This window comes from Diospyros lotus, chromosome 11 (genome assembly GCF_014633365.1).
Source record: "Diospyros lotus cultivar Yz01 chromosome 11, ASM1463336v1, whole genome shotgun sequence".
Classification (NCBI taxonomy): domain Eukaryota; kingdom Viridiplantae; phylum Streptophyta; class Magnoliopsida; order Ericales; family Ebenaceae; genus Diospyros; species Diospyros lotus.
In genome coordinates, this window is record NC_068348.1 from 21,146,274 (window position 1) to 21,156,765 (window position 10,492).

At 36.6% G+C, this 10,492-nt stretch overlaps 1 protein-coding gene across 1 annotated transcript; it reads left to right on the forward strand.

Moving 5' to 3' along the window:
• The first annotated feature begins 380 nt into the window (after positions 1 to 380).
• On the forward strand, positions 381 to 10,201 carry LOC127813433 (GATA transcription factor 26-like). Its single transcript, XM_052354393.1, has 8 exons — positions 381 to 903; positions 3,942 to 4,310; positions 4,988 to 5,420; positions 5,897 to 5,969; positions 6,524 to 6,627; positions 7,207 to 7,393; positions 7,487 to 7,604; positions 9,521 to 10,201. Exons 1-8 carry the CDS (start codon positions 864 to 866, stop codon positions 9,814 to 9,816), a joined length of 1,620 nt encoding a protein of 539 aa, XP_052210353.1. The 5' UTR covers positions 381 to 863; the 3' UTR covers positions 9,817 to 10,201.
• The last annotated feature ends 291 nt before the right edge of the window (positions 10,202 to 10,492 follow it).

The following is a 10,492-nucleotide window of genomic DNA, read 5'->3' on the forward strand; positions in this document are numbered from 1 at the left end:
CCAGCTGTCACCATTTGCTCACAAGAATAATTAGAATGCAACTAAACTAATTTTCTTCAATGGAACCTTCGTTGGTTCGTTAAGTTTAATTCTAAAAACTAAACATAAGAATTTAACAAATGTGATAAATACTTATCGGTGTGGAAAAGTCCAAAGCCCCAAGTCAAAGACTGAAAAACTCAAGACCCAAAACTCAACAACAGGAAATTAGGAATCATGGAGTAAAGTTCCTCTACGCTTGAAGGAAAGAGGAAAAGAAGGCCTCTAGAGTCTGAGAGGTCTAGAAAATAGAAATACAGAATAAAATCATTAAATAATGAATAATCAAAGAGATTGAAGGATTTCAATAACATCAAAATAAAGCAATGAAAAAAAAGCTGAAACATTTACTTCACATAGAATACAAGAAGGGGTCATAGAACACGGCCACACCCACAGCCACACCCACGCCCCCTTTGGCCTCTTCCCATTTCACCTTCCTTTTCCTACCTCCTTTTTTAATTTATGAGATTCCTCCAATGGTCTCCTCTTCTTCTCATTGGATTGTACAGATTCCCAGCTGATATTGCCCCTTGAAAATCCTTTCATTGCCTCTTGATTTTTGCTATTTGCAGTGGCTTTTTCTTTTTCTGAGATTTAAGATAGAAACTAATCCGAATCGTTCTGGGTTTTCTGTTTCTGCACTCTTCCTCCTCAGTTTCTTGCTGAAAAGATTTCCCACAAGGGTTTCTGAAGAATAATCATATTTACCTATTTCTCATTTTTTGGGTCAACTTTTTTCAAGAACACCCCCCTCCCTTTTCCGTTCATTTTTCTTTCAAAATTTATTGCTTAAAACCAACAAAAAAAGAACAAGTAGAGGCATGGGCAAGCAAGGACCTTGCTATCACTGTGGTGTCACAAGTGAGCTTTTGTTTGTTCAATATTTTTCCCGTATAGAAAAATCTATTTTTTCTTGTTTTTTTGTTTCAGTGTTCTTTTCTGATTCACTGCAATTGGTTTTCTGGGCATAGGTTAAATTGTTCAATGAAGGAATACTAATTTATCTCCAGAAGGACTATATGTCCTGTGAAAAGATCAAAAGATAGAATAAGAAATATGTATATGCTTATATGTATGTTGTTCAGCCATCGTATGTTTTTTCATTTGTGTACATGGTTTGTCTCCTAGGTTTGAATAGAACCTTATATAAGTGCACTATAATGAAGTATGATTCTAGGTTGAGTTTGTAACTGGAAACTGGGAATTGGGTTTTTCCTTGTTTGTTGTTTATTTTGATCTTCTAATTCCATCTTGATTGTTATGAAATCCCACTCTCTGCACCATATGTCACCAATGAAATTTATATTGGTGTCCATTTAGGGCAGTAATTTCAGAGTCTACAGTCAGTTCTCAATGCTTCTGGTTGTTGCAGAAGTGCCTCTGATCTGTTTCAACCCTGCTGCTGAGTCCATCTGTAGTTTCATATTGCTTATTCTTCTTTAGATTCTTGATTCAAATTGGAAAATGTACTTTTTGAAATGCTTGGATTTTAATTCCCTTTTGTGTCAATTTTGTTCTTGCTAGTCTTGTGGCTTAAATAGCTGTTGAACTAGATTGCTGATGAGAGTTCTGCCAAAGAATGGCTCTTGATATTGTTCTAATTCATATGTCCATGTTTGTCAATGCAGAATACTTTCTCTGAATTAATTTGTACCCTCGTTTTCATCATTAAACTATCATTCAATTCACAAAGTTGTCTTCAATCATGTTTTCTCTCTTGGGAAGAAGTTTTCAACAGCCTTCTGCTTTTGAAGCTTTGAACTTTTTGTTAGGGATTGATTTGTTGAGCATTCAAGACTCGAGTTGATGGCATTGCTTTCTTTGTCCCAGTGGAATTTTATTTGCTGATTGAAATTTGTGATGATTGTCTTAGGGAAACACCCAACGACACTTCCAACCTATGTGCTTCCAAGGACCTCCAAGTTCTGTTTAGCTCAAATGGAGTTCACTCTATGAATCTTAGGGCAGCATTTCAAGTCTTGGGCTCTCAGCTAATGTGCTGAAAGTACTAACTCCTACTTTATTTTCTAGAAACACCATTGCTCTATTTCCTCTTTAGCTGAGACTTGTACTATTTGTGAAGTCATTGTCCTTTGACACATGCTTTTCATTCCTTTAACGGGAGTTCACTACATCCTTGTTGGGTCTTACGTTCATTGAAGGATCGATGTATCTTTAACCTGTCCTTTACAATCCATTCGCACCAAAGAAAAAACTATTTTATATACTTACATTATGTGGGTACCGAAAGGAACAAATAGCAGCTAAGATTTTCTGGTTTTCCCACCTTTTAGAGAGGTTTTCCCAACCGTAGGAATTCTTGGAAGTAGGTTGTCTGGTCTGGTTTTAAGTTGATTCATATTTTGTTCTTACAAATGAAAAAGACTTTTGAAGGAATTTATTTTAATTTTATATTATCCTTCAACAGATGTACTGGTTTTCCCAACCCTAGGGATTCTTTGAAGTAGTTTGTCTGGTCTGGTTTTGAGTATATTCATCTTTTGTTCTTACCATTAAAAAGGCTTTATATTTCACTTATTTTAATTCGATATCATCCTTCAAAAGATATACTGGTTTTCCTGCCTTTTAGAGAGGTTTCCCAACCTTTGGAATTTTTTGAAGTAGTATCTCTGGTCTGGTTTTGTGTATGTTCATCTTCTATTCTTACCAATGAAAAAGCTTTAGATGGCACATATTTTAATTCCTTATCATCCTTCAAAAGATCGTTCTTTCTGATCTCTGTCAAACCCTCATCCTTGGTCTGTAAAATTTCAATTTACTGGTTACTCCTCCTTATAGCCCCTTGTTTGGATGGGGAGGGAGTTTTTTTTTTTTTTTTTTTGGGGGGGGGGGGGGGGGGGGGATCTTTATCCGAACAAAGTGAAGCTACGGTACTCTCTTTTATATTTCATTCTTCCCAAACAAGGGGAGAGTAGTAACATTTAGAGTACTTCCTTTACCCTTACATTCTTTTGCGTTGTGTACCTTTTCATCCCTTACCTCGCCCTTCTCCCATTTGAGTGGTACTTCCAACCTCATCAAATCTTTGGTCCAGTTAGTCTTGTCTAGTTTAAAAGTTGATTCATGTTTTATTAAACGATGAGAGCGTTTTGTTTATGGTGCTTTGCCTATCAAATTGTGCTTCATAAGTGTTTTTTACCAATCTCGCTTATTCTTCATTCTTGGTCTGTGATAATGATCAAGCAAAGTGTTGTAATGGAATAGTTTCAAATGTCTAATCAGTTTGAGTAACATAAAGAGCAGTGCTAGCAACTTCATTAGAACAAGCAACTGCATAAGTGATTTCTGGTATTTGGTTAACCCCACTTCAAGTTTTTTATCCATCAAAAAAGAAAAAAAAAAAAAAGGAGAAAATTTAGCCACTGCATAAGTGATTTCTTATCCTTGCCTTTTGTTTTTTGTTTTTGTTCACGCAATACAAGAGAGAGTTAAAGTGGTATTTAATGCAGGCACCTTAGTTTATGCTCCATGCTTAAACAAGGCCAATGCAATATTTGAAATTTTACTGCAATTCCCAAAATGGCCAAGTTATTCCAATCACTCTCAGTCAGCAACCATTTAGACATTAAGACTTGTTATGGTGGGGACTCTAATTAACATCATGATGATTAATGGCCTTGTTGTAACATTCATAAATTAGCATTGGCACTTCTCCATGATTTCAAACCTAATGTTCTTGAAAATAACCTATATGGCACTTATGGTTTGCTTTATTCTTATCATGCTCGTAAGTTGCTTTTGACTGACTCTTAATTGATCCGTATTTCAGATGACCAGTTACTCTGTTTTCTTTCATGATTATTTATCTTTCCCATTTAGCCATTATCATCCTTTGATTGATTATTTCATATTAAACTGACCATTCAGTTGTACTACAGGCACACCTCTGTGGCGTAATGGGCCACCGGAGAAGCCAATACTGTGCAATGCTTGTGGATCAAGATGGAGAACAAAAGGAACACTTGCAAACTACACCCCTCTGCATGCTCGAGTAGATCTTGATGAATTTGATGATGACCGGGTCCCAAGAGGGAAGAGCATATTCGTTAAGAACAAAGAAGTAAAGCTCGTAAGAAGAAAGCAAAATTATGATAATGCTGTAGTTGGAGGGTTTGCTCCTGATCACAACCAGCCTTCAGAAAAGGGTCTAGATGAAGATATTAGCAATAGATCAAGTTCTGGCTCCGCCATATCTAATTCTGAGAGCTGTGTACAGTTTGGTGGTGCAGATGCAAGTGATTTGACAGGTTGGCCAGTCTCTTTATCTGCATGCTTTATATAATTAATGTTAGTACCTCTTGTTGATGTTCTTGACCCTCTCCCCATCTCCACAATATAACTCTATAGTGTGTTTTCTTTTCCTCCTCGTGGATGTGTGAAAGAGAAAGAATAGCCGGATTTACTGAAAAGAGAAAGGATACTTCTAAATTAGACATGCCAGGCATTATACATATCTCTAGTATTTAAGGAAAGAATATTGGAAAAATATTTCTAATTCACTTGGCCTAAATATTGTCTGCAGGATTAGGGCAATGATATGTTACTTGAAATGAAATGGAAGAGGACAAGGAAAAGGCCAAAAAAAGAAATGGAAAAGAAGCTCATCTTTTTTTCATCAATAATTACATTGCACTGATGTTATATTCACAATGACACACCTGCTTCAATGGCATGGTTGTACTTGTTACATATGGAGTGGAAACCTGGCTTTTGTCTGTGACTTTGCTTAACAAAAATGCAAGTTGTTTCTCAAATTCACTGTTTTCTTTCTTGTTCAGTTTAGATGGTTCCTTTAAGTTCATAATTTGCTTGTGTCTTATCAGGTCCCAACCTTATAATGCTGTAATTATATGTTTGACACTATTGTTGTTGATACATTGTACTGACTCTCCAGAAACTGCTTTCTGATTGGTTGTTCTCTCAGGTCCATCACAATCAGTAGTGTGGGATACAATGGTACCTTCAAGGAAGAGAACCTGTGTTAGTCGTCCAAAACAATCTCCGGTGGAGAAACTAACTAAAGATTTATATACTATCTTACACGAACATCAGTCCTCACACTTCTCTGGGTCTTCTGAAGAGGATTTACTTTTTGGGAGTGACACACCAATGGTCTCTGTTGAGATAGGACATGGAAGTGTTCTTTTTCGACATCCAAGCTCCATAGTTCGGGAAGAAGAATCAGAAGCAAGCTCTCTTTCAGTTGATAACAAACCACACCTAGTAAATGAGGCTTATTCCCATTTGACTTCCCTTCCTGTATATACTGACAATAAGTGTCTCAACTCTCTAAGTTCGGGGATTGAGAAAAGCAAGAGGCCTGCTGAACAAGGCATGCAACAGGGTCAACTTAAAAGGTGTTTCTTGTCTTAGTTTGAATGATGAACATTCTGAAATGTCTGTTAAATATGCAATTAATGGTGCTAGTCGTTCAAGAGTATAGATGCATATGGTGTCTGTTGACACAATGACCTCCAGTAACTCTGGCAATGGGCTGCAATAAATAAAACTAAGTAATTGTCTTGTTGGCCTACAGGTAGATAGAATCTTTGATATAGCTCCAATTCCAAACAAAAGAATTGTCTGCGTTTTTCTTTTTATGTTCAGGGAACTGGGATCTGTTTTTATCATAAGCCCTGATGTCTTGACTCTTTATATGTTGAGAAAATATGCTTGGAGTAGATTAGCACTTTAGCAGGTAATAATGGGATAAAAATGACAAAAACTTGTGGCTAGGGGCAACGTGTAAGTGGAATGCCCACCTAGATTTAGGGGTTTTTTGCTTCACTGGTTAAATTTCTATCTATTTATGTATTTTGTTGTTGGATTGTAGGGACAAGGTTCATCATGAAGCAGTACAGATTCTGCAAAATCGTAATTCCCCACTTTGTTATGTAGATCTGAAAGTAAGTTGCAATTCCACACATTTCCACTGATGTAATTCTTAAAACTCAATTAAATCAAATGTTGCACTTGAAGCCTTCATGTGTGCTTATTTGTCAGGGCCATGGAGGCTATGATGTCCACATATGTGGAACGAATTTCATTTATTACCAAGCTTTACATTAAGCATGTGAAATATTAAACATTAATGTTCTTCAATAGGAACCAAATTTTCATGATTATTCCCAAAATACCCAGACTTATTTTCATATTCTTAATTTCAAGGCAACAGTTGTACTGTTTAGTTTCTTCTGAAACTTTTCTCAACTTGATATTCAGATGATTGGCTTCCCCAATTGTTCATCAAAGGAAGAAATATTTCCTTTTCCTGATTACTGTGTATTTTACTGCAATTTCTTTCCCTCATCATAGTGGTGGAAATTTCATGCATTATGATGCCCTCTTTTCCTTGTTCATAGCAGAATAATCCTGAAACTCAAATTTGTTGCTGTTAGCAGAGTGTGCTCCCCCTTTAAACTTTTTAGAGCTATCTTGATCTGTTCATATTTTGGTGCAGGGTGTTCTCAACTTTGATGTGTTTGCCAGTCACCTAACAAATGAAGAGCAGCTGCATTTGCTGAAGTATCTTCCTTGTATCGATACTGCCCAACTTCCTGACAGGTTTTTATTTTTGGCCTTTGTGTTTCTACTTTTGACTCAATTGTGTTTTTATGTGCAGAAAAAATTGCTGAATTGGTAGGTTGAATACAATGGAATGATTTTGATCTTCTTACTAGTCATGCAGCAGATTATTAACTTTGTTCATGGGAATTCCATGTGCTGATATTATGTAAGAGGTGTTTGTGGTCTGAATAGAAATGAGTTCACCTATTTTCTTATAAATTTATGAATCAATGAGATTCCTGATGTGTATTTTATAGACGGATTATGCTATGATCATCTTCAGGTTTCTATTCTATGATAATCACAAATCCTTCATGTTGACTGATCTTGAATGCTGTGTAAGCTGACATAAAACTTTTTCTTCTTCAATTACAATATTGTCTCTGAAAGGAAGTACTGATTGCAGTATTGGTTTTCCAATTCTTTTCTTCTTTCTTTGCTTCTTGTTTATCTATGCCAGAGTGCCTTATTATCCTCCATTGTTTATGCACACAGTGGATGTCAGATCCGATTTAACATTAGATATATGAAGCTAATTGTTCTGCTCTGTTGATAATTTTGATTGCTGCATTACAGGCTCAAAAGCATGTTCTCTAGCCCTCAATTCGAGGAGAACCTATCATCCTTCCAAAAGCTGCTTGTGGAAGGGGTTTTTGATCTATCTTTCTCAGGAGTGAAAAGTGAAAGCTGTACAACATTGAATAGGCTTGCATTGTCTGATTTCACAAAATCAGAGTGGCTGGAACAGTATAATCTGCTCAAGGTTTGAACAAAAAATAATGAAATATTGTGGCATCAGTTTCTCTCCATAAATGAATTTGAAACTGTAGTAATACTAATTATATTCTGATTGTAGGATGTAAAGTTTAAAACTAGCAACAGAGAATCAGTAAATCCTGGAGGATCTCATCTGATTTCATCTGGTTCTACAAGCGTGAAGAGATCATTGGATGGCCAATTTCTAAATTGTCCAGGTTAGCCCGCACATTCCTCTAGGAGTAAATTGGAAGTCCTGGAATTCTGCCGAAGTTTCTGTTTGTAAAAAAAAAAAAAAAATGCAGCAAAGAGTTGAAAACAATTGAGTTTTGAAGATTAAAATTTTGACTTTTGAAGTTTGTGTGAACAAGTTTATATAATAATTGGAGGTAAAACTACTTGTGCAGAACCAAGAAGTAAAAGTATAGACATAAGAAGAATAAAAAAAGGGAGATGTCTACCAAAGTGTGTGTGTGTGTGTGTGTGAGAGAGAGAGAGAGAGAGAGAGAGGGGGGGGGGGGGGGGGGGGTCTCAGAATTTTGGAACTGAAAATTGTGATAAAATTGCTTAGTAAGAAAACTTGTAATAACATTCTCACTAAATTTAAGCTCCTATATAAATTAATCCCCCCTTGTCTTGCTTGCCTCATCTGACTACACACTTTCAAATGGTAGATGCAGTATTTTGTTTGCACAACCAAAGATATTAATAGAAAAGGTGTCCCAATGCACGAGGCTTCATGCTTTCAATGGTCAAGGGAGGGTTGTATATGTACATACTCTTCCCCATGACCTTATTGTTGCTATTAAGTTTGCCTTCCCAGGGTGTCCCAAATGCACAAGGCTTCTTGTGTTGCAGGGGTTAAGGGAGGGTCAGATTGGTACACAGCCTTCCCCATCAAGGGCGGAGTGTGAAATATATTGTTGTAGGGGCCAAAGAGTTAAAAGGGTTAATATATAAATATAATTATATGCATTCATATATATTAGCCTAGGTTCAATCAAAATATATGCTTAAAAATAGAAAATATATGTACCTTTTTGTTTTTACAAAGCTATTACACATTTTTTTTCCTTATTATAAGAGATTGGGGGGGTCATCCTTACAAAAACTAGAAATAAATTCTAAATATGCCGTGAAAAACCATAGGGTATATGAAAAAAATCTTGAAAAATGCGAGGTAAATGAAAAAATTCTTGACGGTTTTTTTTATTTTTTATTTTTTTTTGGGGGGGGGGCTGCCCCAATGAGGCTCTGCCTCTGTTCCCAAGGCTTTTTTTTTTTTTTTCTTTCCTTTTTTGCAAAGAGACTTTCCACAAGCATTTCCAGCAAATCTTATGTAAACTCCTATTCGCCTTAGTAACATGGTTATATTTTTTTTTATTTGGCCTTGTTTGGTGGGGCACCAAGTATAACAAAAACAAGATTTATCTATTTTCTCTTGGGATGACTGCTCTTGCACGGCCCCTGCTGCTTGTACCCTTGATTTCGGCAAATATGGTAAATCACAGGTGGAGACTTTGTCTCACTGCACAGGGTAAGGAATCGAACTCACGACCTACTGGTGCGAATCTTAGCTTATCGTGGCCCAACCACTTGACTTGTGCCCTGGGGACATTTATCTGCCTTCTCTTTCTTGCCCTCTTTACCCTTTTGCCCTTTGTTTTTCTTTTGATATCACTTATGCAGTTAAAGTTTCACTTCTTTTTTGTTGTTCCCATTGGTTTATGATGGATTCCAACAATCAATCAGAATCCTAATAATGTCATTTCATGTTGATTTTGTGATTATCACTATAGTCCTTTTTCCTTTTATGTTAAGAAGTTAGTTTATTGAAAGATTATCTTGGTGAGAGCTCTAATGCATTGTCAATCCTAACATTACACAATCATTGAGTAAACTAGAAAAGGAAAAGAAATTTGCAAATTGGTTGGGTTCACTGGACTCGATTGAGTTTGGTTGGACTTGAAGGGTGGAAATTGACGCTAATTGCTAAATAATATAGGCTATTCTTACATCTTATTATGTGGAAAGAACAAACATAAGGGAACTTTGTGTGTCTTCACCTCTTTGTTGATGTAACTTCTGATTGCTTTTACTAGTTTATCTTAAATCACTATCACGGATCTTTCAGGTTTGAAGACAACAATTAAGAGTCCGAGAGGGGCAATGAAGGGTGGCTATGAACGCAAGGAACTCATGGACACTGATGCTTCTTGCTTTAGTCCACGAAGCCTATTTGCCTTGCCTCCAGAAAGCGGCCCCCTCATGCTGGACTCTTTCCAGTTCATAGATTCTGATCAAGATCTGCTTCTGGATGTACCATCCAACAGCTCCTTCCCAGAGGCAGAGCTCCTCCCGAGTTCAAGTTTTGCCGCTCAAGCTAGCAGTGGTAGTAGCTTTGTGTACCCACGACTTCACAGACCCTAGGCCTTTTCAACCCCCCTCTACCACTAGGCTATATAGCTGCTACTACTGTTAAAATTCTGATATTTTGCAGGCCAAATCTACGAAAGAGATGTGTGTGAAGTTTGATGGCTTCCTTCTCTTTTTTTGGCCTATGTTGAAACCTAAGTTGCAAAAGGGATAAGTTTGGTTGGCTTTGGCTCTTTTGTTGGGGGTATAGATCGACACAGAATTGTTATGTATAGCTCAAGTTATGAAAGGGTTTTGCTCTATGCAGCAGCTTGGTGTAGTAGGCTTGCAAATAACACTCCCATGGCCCCTTTTCTGGCTGCTGCTTTTGTTTGTGAAATTTAAGGATTCTTCCAAACTTTTGTGTTGTATGTGAATGGAAGTGATGAAATCAGTGGCAGCTTTTCATGGCTTCTGAGAATATGCTGCATGGTTGGTTGGCTAGATGAATCCATTTTGTTTAATGTTTTAGGCTCTCTAGCTTTTTTGTTTTTGTTTTTTTTGTTTTTTTTTTTTTGGGTCTTTGGGAAATGGTAAAATTATTGATAGAGACACATGTAGATGGAATTGAGAACATTATTGTAACAAAAGACAGTAGAGGAAGATTGAAGAAAACATGGTAAGAAAGTCAAAGCCTTCAACATCACATCTATTTTCTTATATTAGTGATTCTTTAAAATACATTTTAAGT